Genomic DNA, 16020 nt, shown 5'->3' with positions numbered 1-16020 from the left:
AGCGGTCGCCAGTGAATCCTTCACAGGTGACCGCTAATCAGGACGCTACACAGACAGAGCCGCTGAGTCGCTGTAAAGTCCCCTTTACACACTGAAACTTTCTAGCGATGCATGCTGCACAGTGGGAAACAAAAGGACCTAGGAATGGTCCTGAACGATTTGTAGCGATTACAACTTCACAGCAGGGGCCGGGTCGCTGATAGGTTTCACACACTGCAATGTCGCTATGGAGGTCGCTGTAACGTCACAAAACTGGTGACGTTACAGCGATGTCGTTTGCGATGTTGCAGTGTGTAAACCCAGCTTTATTCATGTACAGATAGTGGTTCTGGTGATGAATTCATGTATTATTGAGGATACTGGTTTGGATTTGTTTTTTCTGATGATGGTTCTGGTCCCTTATTCAAGTACTGATGGTGGTTCTGGCGCTGTATACATGTGCATACACTGCACCATTAATTTCCCTCCAGGGAGCTGTTCTCATCTTATATTTTCTTTTGGTTGAGCTGTATACATGTATTGATAATGGTTCTGGTGCCATACATATGTTCTGGTGTTGTTTCTGGTGCCGTATTCATGAACGGTTGGTGATTTTGGTGCAGTGTTTATTTACTGATTGTAGTTATAGTGCTTAATTCATGTATTATTGAAGCCTCTGGTGTTTTATTTATGTACTGATGATGACAGTTTTGTATTCATGTATTAATAGTGGTTTTGCACATCACAAGACTCATATGTGATAACTAGGGAATAACAAAATACATGCACATAGACTATCCCTATAAAACTTAAATACTTTATTAAATCACTTAAAACCACACCGTGATTACTAAAAGTGCACAGGATAGATTGCTAGCCCTCAATAGCTGCACCTATCTGCACTGCCTTACAGCGGGGGTTGGCACCCTAAAAATGCAATGTGGCGCCCCCACTCCGCGACGACTTTTCCTGCTGCCCCTGAAGTCCCTGCCGGAAAAAAGGTGCAGTGCCTAAGATAAGTGCAACAAATAAATTGGTGTGGCAGGTGGACAGTAGGGAGGAAAATTCAAAAACTTATCTCATTGATATGAATAAAATAGTAATTTCAAGCCTCAACGCGTTTCTCCCAGAAGTGGGTTCCTCAGGAAACCAATAGTAAACTACAATGGTGGTTCAGGAAAACCCTCTGTAGCCTAATGGCTGATTCAAAGAGGGGATCCTATAGAAACAACAAGATACATATAATGCATATCAGATATGGTCTAATTAATTAATACTATTGGCCTCCTGAGGAACCCACTTCTGGGAGAAACGCGTTGAGCTTGAAATTACTATTTTATTCATATCAATGAGATAAGTTTTTGAATTTTCCTCCCTACTGTCCACCTGCCACACCAATTTATTTGTTGCACTTATCTTATTCAATTAGCAATATACCAGGAGGACCCACAGTATCCACAAAAGGTAAATAGCTGGATCCAAGAGGAGCAAACAATGGTCTGAACACAAAAGAGACCTAAAAAAAGAGGGGGGGGGGGGGGGGGGGGAGACAAGAGTGTGCTAAAAATGCTGGCAGTACAGGTCAGACTCACATGGCGTAGTTAAATCCCCTATAAGAGGGAACCAATGCTGATCATGCACAAAAGATCAGGCTATTAAACATAGTACGTCCCGTAAGGGAACAATCTTACCCAGTCCTGTAGAGATAATGGGCGACTAGAGGCACATCATGGCTTGTGGGGAAGCTGTCAACCAGCTCTTTAGATCCCTCAGGAATGCCATGAAGAAATCACCTCCATACTGTAAGGAAACACTCACTCCCAACGCGTTTCATGGGGAACAATCATCAGGGGAGTTCAGGTGAAGGTTGCTGGGTACTGTCCATTAATCGCTTATCTTGCAGTATTGTCATGCCCAGTAACACACAAATATCAAGGTACAAATTCACCAGGTGGCGGCACCTTTTGAATTTGTACCTTGACATGTGGATATTTGTGTGTCACTGGGCATGACAATACTGCAAGATAAGCGATTAATGGACAGTACCCAGCAACCTTCACCTGAACTCCCCTGATGATTGTTCCCCATGAAACGCGTTGGGAGTGAGTGTTTCCTTACAGTATGGAGGTGATTTCTTCATGGCATTCCTGAGGGATCTAAAGAGCTGGTTGACAGCTTCCCCACAAGCCATGATGTGCCTCTAGTTGCCCATTATCTCTACAGGACTGGGTAAGATTGTTCCCTTACGGGACTTACTATGTTTAATAGCCTGATCTTTTGTGCATGATCAGCATTGGTTCCCTCTTATAGGGGATTTAACTACGCCATGTGAGTCTGACCTGTACTGCCAGTATTTTTAGCACACTCTTGTCTCCCCCCCCCCCTTTTTTTGGCTACTGTATTAGGGGTAGTGGGTGAGGGTGTGTCTCATTATTGTCAAACATCCTCTAGGCACTTACTGGGTGGTTCCTGGATGGTTCTTTAGTTTAGAGGATACCACTGTAATATTGACCTAGGAATGGTGGTTTGACTTGGGCTATGTCTGATACCCTTTTGCAGAGCATGAGTAATATCATTGCTTTACTGGTTTTATTCACCATTTGAGCTTTGGCGCTTTTATTGGTACTTTATTAAAAGTTATGTTTTAGGTCTCTTGTGTTCAGAGCATTGTTTGCTCCTCTTGGATCCAGCTATTTACCTTTGCACTTATCTTAGGCACTGCACCTTTTTTCCGGCAGGGACTTCAGGGGCAGCAGGGAAAGTTGTCGCGGAGTGGGGGCGCCACATCGCATTTTTAGGGTGCCAATCCCCGCTGTAAGGTAGTGCACAGATAGGTGCAGCTATTGAGGGCTAGCAATCTATCCTGTGCACTTTTAGTAATCACGATGTGGTTTTGCACATCATCAGAACCACCATCAGTACATGTATGCACACTGCTATTCTATGACTGGTTACACCATCCTGCAGCAGGTTCCAGAGCACACTGATATTCTCTGGCAGATTATAACATCCTGCAGAAGGTGCCAGAGCACACTGCTATTCTGTGACAGGTTACAACATCCTGCAGAAGGTGCCAGAGAACACTGCTATTCTATGACAGGTTATACCATCCTGCAGCAGGTGCCAGCGCACACTGATATTCTCTGACAGATTATAACATCCTGCAGCAGGTGCCAGCTCACACTGCTATTCTAGGACAGGTTACAACACCCTGCAGCAGGTGCCAGAGCACACTATTCTTTGACAGGTTACAACACCCCACAGCAGGTAACAGAGCACACTGCTATTCTATGACAGGTTATAACACCCCGCAGCAGGAGCCAGCTGACACTGCTAGTCTATGACAGGTTAGAACAGCCCGCAGCAGGAGCCAGCTCACACTGCCATTCTATGACAGGTTATAACACCCCGCAGGAGGAGCCAGCTGACACTGCCATTCTATGACAGGTTATAACACCCCGCAGCAGGAGCCAGCTGACACTGCTAGTCTATGACAGGTTATAACACCCCGCAGCAGGAGCCAGCTCATACTGCCATTCTATGACCGGTTAGAACACCCCGCAGCAGGAGCCAGCTGACACTGCCATTCTATGACAGGTTATAACACCCCGCAGCAGGAGCCAGCTGACACTGCTAGTCTATGACAGGTTATAACACCCCGCAGCAGGAGCCAGCTGACACTGCCATTCTATGACAGGTTATAACACCCCGCAGCAGGAGCCAGCTGACACTGCCATTCTATGACAGGTTATAACACCCTGCAGCAGGAGCCAGCTGACACTGCTAGTCTATGACAGGTTATAACACCCTGCAGCAGGAGCCAGCTGACACTGCTAGTCTATGACAGGTTAGAACACCCCGCAGCAGGAGCCAGCTCATACTGCCATTCTATGACAGGTTAGAACACCCCGCAGCAGGAGCCAGCTGACACTGCTAGTCTATGACAGGTTATAACACCCCGCAGCAGAAGCCAGCTGACACTGCCACTCTATAACAGGTTATAACACCCCGCAGCAGGAGCCAGCTGACACTGACACTCTATGACAGGTTACAACACCCCGCAGCAGAAGCCAGCTGACACTGCCACTCTATAACAGGTTATAACACCCCGCAGCAGGAGCCAGCTGACACTGACACTCTATGACAGGTTATAACACCCCGCAGCAGGAGCCAGCTGACACTGCCACTCTATAACAGGTTATAACACCCCGCAGCAGGAGCCAGCTGACACTGACACTCTATGACAGGTTACAACACCCCGCAGCAGGAGCCAGCTCACACTGCCATTCTATGACAGGTTATAACACCCCGCAGCAGGTAACAGAGCACACTGCTATTCTATAACAGGTTATAACACCCCGCAGCAGGTAACAGAGCACACTGCCATTCTATGACAGGTTATAACACCCCGCAGCAGGTAACAGAGCACACTGCCATTCTATAACAGGTTATAACACCCCGCAGCAGGTAACAGAGCACACTGCCACTCTATGACAGGTTATAACACCCCGCAGCAGGTAACAGAGCACACTGCCACTCTATGACGCGTTCCACCCCGCAGCAGGTGCCAGCTCACAGGCCACACTCCCATTCTCAGTCGCCACCGGTAAGCACACAGCCAGCTTTTGGCAACCTCAGCTCTACAGAGAAATATTCCCCACCCACCGGGCTACGCCCTCTCCCTCCAGCTGTGAGCAAATCTAATCCATCATTGGTCAGATTTGGGTCCTGCACCCGCCCCTCTTCAGCCATCCTGCCCAATCACCTCACGGCTTTATTGACGACCCCCTACTAGACCTGGCGGACCCCGCTACGCAGCAGTCCCTACTTCCTAGCAGCAGTCTGACGCGTCTTTCCTCACGGTGATCGGTTTCCAGACACCCCGAGAACGAGACAAGTGGTTGATGCCAGAGACCAGGGGCGGTAATGCACTGTGCTCTCCGCCATTGACCGTAGCCACGCCCCCTCGCGTGTAGGCGTGCAGGCTAGCGGTTGGTGGGCGTGCCTCAGTGGGGACGAGAGCTGCCGCAGGGAAAGACGTGCAGGTCCACAGAGGCTGGGGCAGCGCCGGACTGCGCTCCAATAATGTGACTGACCGGAGCAGCAGTGCGAGCGGCACTAGAGCAGTAAGAGCCGGGACGGACAGACGACACCTCATGGACGCCGGACGCCTGCTGTGAGACCCTCGCTATGGCTGCCCAGTCCAGGTATGGGGCTCAGTATGTGTCTACGTCACGGTAAGCCAGTAACGGGCATCCTCCGTCCAGTCTGGGCATCTCCGCACTGGGAGCGCTGTTGTGTATAATGCTGTAGATGTGACGTGTGGCTACATAGCAACAGGTGGGCGCCTCAGGGGTTAATTCGCAGGATTAACCCTTACCGCCTCCTTCGCGCACAGTATGGGATATCCAGGCAGTCAAGTCTTAGTGATCAGTCATTTAACTCTGTGTCGGGGTGAACTTTCCGAGAGGAGCTCAGTTCGTAAAGTATAAGGACATCCCTTCCCCCACTTTACATCTGATATGGCTGCCATATTGCTCCACCATAGCTGCAGCTTCCAGAAGACAGGCAGATCCTCGCAACGGACGGACAGATCCTCGCAACGGACGGACAGATGAGGTTACCTATTCATTCCAGGGCAGCCTATACCAGTGTCAGGTCCTGGGGGGCATGTAGTTCCCCCCAGATTTGCCATGTCAGTGTATGGGCACCATGACAGCTGGGCAGTCCCTATTTCCAGGCTATGGGCAGTGAGCGCTTTGCTGACCCAGCAATTACCTATTTGCTGCCTTTTATAGAGCTAGCAGCTCGCAGCCTTTCCACGGTCACTGGTGACCTCCCCTCCCCCATCCAGTGACCTAGAAACTTGAATGGCCACTTTAAGGCTACCAGAAAGTGTAGACAGATGGCATGAGTACCAGGCCGCGTTCACACTTAGCGGAAATGTTGCATATTTTTCACTTTATTTATATCTGCATGTTTTCTACAGGTGTCTGCAACAAAATATGCACTAACACCGCTCTCTGATTATTCCGTTTTGGTGCAGATTTGAAGCAGTGTTTTTAATGCTGTTTCCGAAAAGCCTTGATTCTGTATTTAAAAAATGCAATTTTTTTTTTCTTTTGGTGTGTGTATGTTATATACAGCTCTGGCAAAAATTAAAGGGAACCTGTCACCACTGTTTCGGCCTATAAGCTGCGGCCACCACCACTGGGCTCTTATATACACATTCTAACATGCTGTATATAAGAACCCAGGCCGGGGGTATAACGTAAAAAAACACTTTAGAATACTTACCTAACGGCCGCTCTGTTGGCCAGATGGGTGTCTCCGTTGTCCGGTGCCGGCGCCGCCTCTTTCGGCCATCTTCATCCTCTTTCTGAAGCCTGTGTGCATGACGCATCTACGTCATACAAACTCGCCGATCCTGCGCAGGCGCACTACAATACTTTAATCTGCCCTGCTCAGGAACAGAATGCCGGCGAGTGTGGATGACGTTGGACGCGTCATGCACCGCGGCTAGAGAAGGAGGACGAAGATGGCCAAAAGAGGCGGCAATGGAGACGCCCATCTGGCCAACCGAGCGACCGTTGGGTAAGTATTATAAAGTGTGTTTTTTTTTTTTTTGTTCTCACAGCGGCCTGAGCTCTTATATACACCACGTTAGAATGCTATTATAAAAGCCCGGTGGTGGTGGCCGCAGCTTATAGGCTGAAAAAGTGGTAACAGGTTCCCTATAAGACCACTTCCAAATTTCAGTTTCTCAGATTTTTTTTTTCTCTTTATAGGTATATTTTTGAGTAAAATGTAAATTGTTCTTTATTCTATAAAACTACTGACAACATGAATTTCCAAGCAATAAATATTGTCTTTATTTTCTAAAAATGAGAAATGGTTAAAATAACAAAAACAATGCATTGCTTTCAGACCTCATAATAATGCAAAGAAAACAAGTTTATAATAATTTAAAAACAGCAATAGTAATGTTTTAACTCAGGAAGAGTTCAGAAATCAATATTTTGTGGAATAACCATGATTTTTTTTAATCACAGCTTTCATGCGTGCTGGCGTGCTTTCCACCAGTCTTTCACACTGCTTTTGGGTGACCTTATGCCACTCCTGGTGCAAAACTATAAGCAGTTCTTCTTTGTTTGGCTTGTGACCATCCATCTTCCTCTTGATAAAATTCCAGAGGTTTTTAATGGGGTTCAGGTATGGAGATTGGGCTGCCCATGACAGGGTTTTGATGTGATGGTCCTTCATCCACACGTTGACCTTGCTGTGTGGCATGGCGCAATGTCCTGCTGGAAAATCAGTCCTCACAGTTGGGGAACATTGCCTGAGCAGAAGGAAGAAACTTTTTCCAGGATAACCTTGTATGCGGCTTGATTCATACGTCCTTTGCAAAGTTTAATCTACCCAATACTAGCCTTGCAGAAGCATTCCCTGGATCTTCACTGATCCTCCATCAACTTTCACAGTGGGTGCAAGACACTGGCTTGTACGCCTCTCCAGGTCTCCATCTAACCATTAGACGACCAGGTGTTGGGCAAAGCTGAAAATTACTCATCAGCGAAGATTACCTTACTCCAGTCCTCTATGGTCCAATTGGGCAGATTAAACTTTGCAAAGGACGTATGAATTAAGGCACATACAAGGTTATCCTGGAAAAACAGTTACTTCTGCTCAGGCAATGTTCCCCAACTCTGAGGACTGTTTTTTCCAGCAGGACGATGCGCCATGCCAAACAGCTAGGTCAATGTGTGGATGAAGGACCACCACATCAAAACCCTGTCATGGCCTGCCCAATCTCCAGACCTGAACCCCATTGAAAACCTCTGGAATGTAATCAAGAGGAAGATGGATAGTCACAAGCCATCAAACTAAGAAGAATTGCTTACATTTTTGCACCAGGAATGCCATAAGGTCACCCAAAAGCAGTGTGAAAGACTGGTGGAAAGCATGCCAAGACGCATGAAAGCTGTGATTAAAAATCATGGCTATTCCACAAAATATTGATTTGTGAACTCTTCCCGGGTTAAGACATTATTAATATTATTTCTAAATGATTATGACGCTTTCTTTGCATTATTTGAGGTGTCTGAAAGCAATGTATTTTTGTTTTGACCATTTTTCATTTTCAGAAAATACAATATTTATTGCTTGGAAATTTGGAGACATGTCAGTAGTGTTTGTTTTTTTTTATTCTATAATTTACATTTCACTCAAATATACCTATAAAGAGAAAAATCAGAAAAACTGAAATTTTGTAGTTTCAATTTTTGCCAGAGCTGTATATGCCTCCCCATAGAGAGAATGCACCAAAAACACAGTTCACCAGCATCTTTACGCCTCTTTCACATTGCATTCAGCTCTCTGTTAGGCCTAAGCCACACGGCGAGAAAAACAGTGCGAGTGGAGTGCGATAAAACATCGCATTCCCCTCGGACCAATTTTAGCCTGTGTGACCGCACACATGAGCGATTATTTTCTCAGCCCTAATTGGACCGAGAAAACAATCGCAGCATGCTGCAACTGTATGAGACTCTTTCTCTCGCACCCATTCACGTGAATGGGGCGAGAGAAAAATCGCACTGCACTCGCGGTACACCGGTGTACTGCCAGTGCAGTGCGAGAATGGCAATAGCCGGCTATGCAGGAGAGAGGCAGAGAAATCCCTCCCTCCTCTCCTGAGGTCGGATCGCACGAACGGACCTCAGTTGCAAGGACACACGCATGACACTCGGCTCTGCTGTACTGCCAGCACGAGCAGAGTGTCATGCAAGGGGATCGCAGTAGTCCCCGTGTGGCCCCAGCCTAATGGTGTGGACAGAGTCAGTGTGCTGTCTTGCACCATTTTCGCAGTCTACTATGTCTAGGTGTCCGCCTGCAGAAAGAGTATACGTCCGAAGACAGCACAGTGACTCCATCTGCACTATTATAGTCAATGGCGCCTGCATCTGAAACTCGTTTTGCAGGGGGGGTCCTTATGGAAGCCCTGACGGGATCACTGATCGGAGGTCACAGCGCAGTGTGAAAGGGGCCTTAGATGCACAGTGGGTGTGATTTTCATAGTCTTATCCACTTTGCTTGCACAGTTAAATGCAGCAGATTTACTGCACAAAAACCATGGGAAAAAATGCAGAATCTGTATAGATAGCGCTTATTGCTAGTGTGTGTATATAGATAGAAAAAAAGATCTAGGTCCATCCAGCTATTATATATTTTGCCACTAAATCATTTATAACTAACAATGGTTATAAGTGACAAAATAGCAAATATATAACGGCTATAAATGTATACATATAGATTTCTCCATTGATTGCAGAAAAGACCTTTGCATGGTCAAAACCTTTCAACTGCTCCCCTGGTTATTAAACCGAATGCCAGACCATGAGGTAGACTGGCCAGATGATGAGCGAGGGCATACAGGAGTTCCATATCTATAGTTATGTACCGACTAGACTATATCTTGCATCACTCGATTAAGGCATTGTGCGCGTTGGCTGTTATGCCGCTTTTTTTTTGGGGGGGGGGGTGCAGTTTTGGGCCCAAAACTACATACAGCACATTTCCATCCCCGGCAAAGTCTAAGATTTCAGTTTTTCTGTCCACACGTTGCAGCTTTTTTGTGGCTGCAATGATGCACCATGTCAATTCTTTGTGTTTTTGAGCCTTTCCAGTTAATAGGTTTGACTTAATAAAATAAAAACTACAAACTAGGTGTGTTTGTGTGTGTGTGTCTGTCAAAAACGTGCATCTTTGTGGTCCACAGATGCAGCGGGCGCACATAGCCTTACAGGGTATTGACTGAGGCCGGACACAGTCTAGTTGGAATGTGGCCGTAAGGGTGCATATCTCATACTTGCGGTCACTTGTGATCGCCTGCTGCCAGCATCGGAGAGTCCTAACGCGCGCATGTGATTCACAAGTCTGTGGTTGCATAGTGACAGCGGACTTGTAGCTTTAGATCGGACAACCTCTATTGCTGATTAGATTTCTACTTTTCTTGTAGAACTCCATTTTGCTGTTTTAGGGAAATCCATAGTTGAAATTGTATACTAGTTGTAAGTGCAGTGAGCGGACACTACATACAGCTCTCCGGCCTCTGCCTCTTCCCTGCCCGCTGCCGGCCTCCTGTCTCTAGCTCACTCATGTCTCGGGGGCCTATCAGTCAGTGACAGGAGGCAGGCAGTAGATGGGGTATAGGGAGAGAGGTGTAAGTGCAGTGAGCGGACACTACATACAGCTCTCTTCCCTGCCCGCTGCCGGCCTCCTGTCTCAGTGACAGGAGAGAGGCAGGAGAGGTGTATGGCAGTGCCCGCCCAATGCACTTACAACTTAGCATACAATTACAACTATTAGTGATGGGCATGCACTACAGTACTTGAATGTTGTTGGACTCGGATGGGCTCGATTCAATTACTGAGCAACATGGAAGTCAATTGAAACTCAAGCATTTTCACAAAAGATTTAATAGAAAAATGCTATGGTTTCCCATTGACTTTGATTATACTCTGTACTCGAGTCGCGCTCGTCCCAGCATTTGACCTATTTGTTATGAGTACCGAGCATTGTAGTGCTCGTTCATTACTATCAACTCTGGCTTTCTCTAAAACTGCAAAATGGATTTCTACATGAAAGGTATGGCTTTAATCAGTATTAAAGCACCTTTCCATACATGCCATTAGTATGAGGTATACGCTCAGGTTGCATTGAAAGGAAAGCTATCGGAGATTGACTCGTGGGACTCCATTTCACCATCCAGGACCATGTTACCTGGTGGCTAAACAGGAGGTCTGCAGATTTTTTACCTTCCGGCATTTATGATAATGCACCAGCCATAACAAAATGAAATGCCCTGCCAGAATGTGAGAGCTTTGCGGGCCTCTTGTTTAGCCGCCAGGTACCACTGATCTGGATGCTGGATCGGAGTCTTGCGTATCAATCCGCTCATCTCTGGAAGCTATCAGTACATGGCCTATTGTTTGAGTAAGGATTTTTTTTGGTGTGTATAGATTTTTGGCATTCCCCCCCCCCCCCCCCCCCCAACCCATATACAAGATCTTTATTAAAAACAAAATTGGTAATCTTGCCATTTTCAAAGTATCTATCTATTTGGGTCATTTTAGACTCGTACTTTCTGTCCTTTTATTAGGAGTTTTCAGCAGGCTTGGAATCATCAAAGGCAGGATTACAGTGACAGGTAACACCTCTATACACAGCTGATGCCACAGTATCTATGACTCACTATGGGCATACCCCAGCAGACCCTGCTTCCACTCCAATCACAACGACCTTTGTACAGGCACATATTCTTCAATACAAAAAAATTGGGATCTGGCCATTGTGGCACTGTGCACGTGTTGGTTACTGAAACAACAATTCGTTAGTCTTAAAATTGCCCTTTGCAGTGGCACTCTGTTCTGGCTAATGAATGGTCACCCAGAGCATGGGATCGCCCACTCTCTAAAGGTAATCTATACTAATATGGCATAGACAGATTGCCTTAAGGGGACAAGCCTTAAAATATTTCTCTGAAATGCAATCCTGGCTGTGGTCTATTTAAAGAGAGCTACTTCAGTACACATTTCCGCATGCTTTTAAGGAGTCATAATAAAAAGTCTGTTCTTGCCTATGTGTAGAAGATTGGTCACAAATTTGTTATTCAGGTGCTTATGTTCTCCAGACCTATCTCCATCGGTGTTTATAATAGCATGCACTTGTAACGTTTTGGCGACTTATCTACTCATGGTGGTATCCCCTTTCAGAACAGAGCGTTCATGTATCAGCAATTGTGGTAAACACTAATACTTAAAGTGAATAACATTATATCTTTACAATGGCACCTGGCAGGTTTTATGGGGTGTTTCCACCCCAAAAGTAGTCCAAGGACAGCTGTAGTAGGTATAGGAAAAACATACCAGGATACACCAGGCATTGCAGCCACAGATCACTGGTGGTGCCCTGTTTACGGAAAAAATTGTCAACTAAGGCTGCTTTCACATATCAGGTTTTTGCTGTGCGGCACAATCTGGCGATTTGCGGGAAAACCGCATCCGGGTTTTTTGGTTTTTTTTTTTTGCCGCCGGGTGCGGTTTTTCCTCATAGACTTTTATTAGCGCCACATTGTGCAGCATGTACTTGCGTTTGATCCGGTTTTTGCCGGTTGCGGCAAAAATTGTCACTCCGGCGGCCGCACAGGACGCAGAGAGGAACCTTTTTTTTGCCAGCGGCAAAAAAACGCATAGCGCCGAGTGCAGCGCTGTGTGTCATGGTGTATAATAAAAGTCTATGCACGCCGAATCCGGTGTCATGCATCAAACGCTGGAAGCATGTACCAGATCCGGTTTTTACTTCTGAGCATGCCCAGAAGTGATATAAATTCATTCCTTGTCAGAAAATCTGTTTCTCTCTGTTTCTCTCTGTTTCTCTCTGTTTCTCTCTGTTTCTCTCTGTTTCTCTCTGTTTCTCTCTGTTTCTCTCTGTTTCTCTCTGTTTCTCTCTGTTTCTCTCTGTTTCTCTCTGTTTCTCTCTGTTTCTCTCTCGCGTGGCGGCCTCTCCTGATTTGAAAATGCCGGCCGCCAATTATTCAATCTCATATTTACTGCTTTCCCCGCCCAATGGCGCCTATGATTGGTTGCAGTCAGACACGCCCCCACGCTGAGTGACAGCTCTCACAACCAATCACAGCTGCCCGTGGCTGGGCGGGTCTATATCTTGCAGTAAAATAAATAATTTAAGAAAATGACGTTCGGTTCCTCCCCCCACCCCCCCCCCCCCCCAAATTTTGATACCAGTTAAGATAAAGCCACACTGGGAGCTCCACGTTATGGGGAGCCCCCCAGCCTAACAATATCAGCCAGCAGCCAGCCGAAATTGCTGCATCCATTAGATGCGACAGTCCCGGAATGCTACCTGGCTCATCCCGAATTGCCCTGGTGCGGTGGCCATCGGGATAATAAGGGGTTAATCATGGCAGGCGTCTGAGACACCTGTAAGTGAAAGAAAATAAACACATACACCGAAAAAAAATACTTTATTTGGAATAAAAGACAAAGAAACACCCTCATTTACCATTTTATTAAAATCCCAAAACACCCCTCCAGGTCCGACGTAATCCACAGGTCCCACGACCATTTCAGCTCTGCTACATGAAGCTGACAGGAGTGGTAGTAGAACACCGCTGCTCACTATCTGCTCCATGCAGCAACTGAAGGGAGTCGCGGTGTCATCACTGAGGTAATGCCGGTGTATGTGCAGTGATGGTGCGCGCGGGAGTGCCTTAAAAAAAAAATATAAAAAAATGGATCAGTTTTTTTTTCTCCCGGATCCGTCAATTTGTTTTTACACAATCTGGGACGGATCTGTTACATCAGGCACAAACTGGATTGGGCCTGATTACAAAAAACTGATGTGTGAAAGCAGCCTAAGGTGACCTTTGTCTGTGTACATCTTGTGAAAAACCCTGTGCTTGTGCGTCTTGGGCTGCTTTCACACCAGTTTTTTTGGCATCAGGCACGATCCGGCGAAAAAACTCATTAGTTCCTTCAGGTTTTTTGACAGATCCGGTGTGATACTGAGCATGCTCAGTTAAAAAAAAAAACTGATCCGGTGGCCGGATCCGTTTTTGCCGCATTACGCAGGATCCGGCGTTCATAGGCTTCCATTATAAAACATGCCGTACGGCGCGATCCGTTATCTTTGCCGGACACAAACGTTCACTTCAACGTTTCATCCGGCCGGCACAGTCCGGCGCTGATGAAAGTCTATGGGGGAAAAACTGATCCGGTGGCAACAGACACAGGATCCGGTTTTCCATGTTTTTGACAGATTGTGCCTGATGGCAAAAAACTGATGTGTGAAATCAGCAGGGCTGTGGAGTCGGTAAACCAAACCTTCGACTCCGACTCCTCAATTTCTCTTGCACCGACTCCGACATATATTGCTTATAGTTAGGTGAAAAATGTATTGTAGTACATGAACATGTGTATGTGAACATCAGACATTTATTTTTATGATACAATAATCAAGATATTTGGATAGAACATAAAATATATTTATTGGATACAACTTTAGAACACAAACTGTAAAATTGTAAATATGTAATACACTATGTAATATACAGTAGATTACATATATATATATATATGTAATCTGTATATTACATAGTGTATTACATATTTACAATTTTAGTTTGTTCTAAAGTTGTATTCCAATAAATATATTTTATGTTCTATCCAAATATCTTGATTATTGTATCATAAAAATAAATGTCTGATGTTCACATTGTACTACAATACATTTTTCACTTAAATATAAGCATTATACTAAATGTTGTTATTTAGTAAAATATTCAGCACATTCTGCATTGCACTACTGTCCCCAATTTATTATATATTTTAGCAGTCGGTGCATTTTATACCGACTCCGACTCCACCAAAATGAGCTCCGACTCCACAGCCCTGGAAATCAGCCTAACCTAGTGAAAAGTTGCACTAAGGGAAGATGTCAGCTGGTGGAGGTGGTGTCCTGCTCCGGGCAGTGTTCTGCTGACAGCTTTGACTCCTGCCTTTCATATGGATGTTACTTTTTCATTGCAGGGAACTATTTTTCACTCAGCAATTTTCAGTGGTTTGGGCAGCGTAAAACTGCTGACAAGTTCCCTTTAATGTTACGGCTGATTGGTGCAGATGAAAGGGTAGGATCCGCTTCCTTAGGGCTCAATCAGATGTCAGTTTTTTCACTCGTATGCAAAGAAACCCCCTGATTGTCGTCAGTTTACCATCAGATTTTTGACTGCGCTTGGTCAGCGGTTTGTTAGGTTTGTAGAAAATGAACAGCACACAGCATTCAAGCGCTGTCATTATATTGTTTATTTCTTGGACTGATAATAGACCTAAGTTTGCTCAAAATCCGTGCAGATTTCATGTGGCCCACTTGGTCCTCAAAAATAGACGTGTACAGCTCCATTGACTATAGTAGCTGAGCTTTAGCTGTGAAAACATGAATCTCTTGCATGTTAAGGTGGTGTCACACACAGCGAAGACGTCGCTGCTACGTCACCATTTTCTGTGACGTTGCAGCGACGTCACGTCGCTGTCGCTGTGTGTGACCTCCAGCAACGAGCTGGCCCCTGCTGTGAGGTCATTGCTGAATGTCCTGCTTCATTTTTTCGTCGTCACTCTCCTGCTGTGAAGCACACATCGCTGTGTGTGACAGCGAGAGAGCGACGAAATGAAGCGAGCAGGGAGCAGGAGCCGGCGTCTGGCAGCTGCGGTAAGCTGTAAACATCGGGTAACCAAGGGAAGACCTTTCCCTGGTTACGCGATATTTACCTTCGTTACCAGCCTCCGCCGCTCTCACTGTCAGTGCCGGCTCCTGCTCTGTGCACATGTAGCTGCAGTACACATCGGGTAATTAACCCTATGTGTACTGTAGCTAGGAGAGCAGGGAGCCAGCGCTAAGCAGTGTGTGCTGCTCTCTGCACATGTAGCTGCAGTACACATCGGGTAATTAACCCTATGTGTACTGTAGCTAGGAGAGCAGGGAGCCAGCATTAAGCAGTGTGCGCGGCTCCCTGCTCTCTGCACATGTAACACAGAAACATTGAACCAAAGCACATCTCGCATCAAAAATCAACGCCACTCCATATGGCACATAAGCATAGAAAGAAGAAATGGAGCTTACAAGGCTATTAGTGTAAAATATCCAAAATTTTATTATACAAAATTCTTATTATATTAAAATGGTTTCAATCACTATAGAAAAAGTACATATGCGGTGCTAATAGCGAAAAAGGTGAATTACCACATATAAGTGGGAGAGCAAAAGTGATAAACACCCCAAGTAGACATAGTTACTAGCAAGGGTCAAAAAATAAACATAAGTAGCTGGCTGATAACTATGGCGTCTCTGTCTTGGCAGGAAACGTAATTATATATAGCCAAATCAGCATAAATCCCTAAGGCAGGACAGAGGTTCCAAACATCAGACTAATCATAAAAAAAAAATCAAAAAATGACCAACAAGTATGGCGCC

General features: G+C 45.7%; 2 protein-coding genes across 4 annotated transcripts in view; one reads left to right on the top strand and one right to left on the bottom strand.

Moving 5' to 3' along the window:
* The window catches only part of LOC142312796 (uncharacterized), a 31645-nt gene extending 26707 nt beyond the window's left edge, over nucleotides 1-4938 (bottom strand). The window contains exon 1 of the mRNA XM_075351785.1: nucleotides 4808-4938. The gene's annotated coding sequence lies outside the window, so the exon portion shown is untranslated. The remainder of the gene's footprint in view (nucleotides 1-4807) is intronic.
* Nucleotides 4785-16020, top strand: part of AFF1 (ALF transcription elongation factor 1) — a 136221-nt gene continuing 124985 nt past the window's right edge. For 2 of the 3 annotated variants that reach the window (XM_075351769.1, XM_075351763.1), the window contains exon 1: nucleotides 4786-5186. In XM_075351769.1, the coding sequence (XP_075207884.1) occupies nucleotides 5170-5186 (17 nt within the window). In that variant the 5' untranslated portion in view covers nucleotides 4786-5169. Of the gene's footprint in view, nucleotides 5187-16020 lie in introns of all 3 variants that reach the window. The other variant, XM_075351774.1, reaches the window with a different exon arrangement.

The sequence above is a fragment of the Anomaloglossus baeobatrachus genome, chromosome 1 (genome assembly GCF_048569485.1).
Source record: "Anomaloglossus baeobatrachus isolate aAnoBae1 chromosome 1, aAnoBae1.hap1, whole genome shotgun sequence".
Lineage (NCBI taxonomy): Eukaryota > Metazoa > Chordata > Amphibia > Anura > Aromobatidae > Anomaloglossus > Anomaloglossus baeobatrachus.
This window is presented reverse-complemented; position numbering and strand designations above follow the sequence as displayed.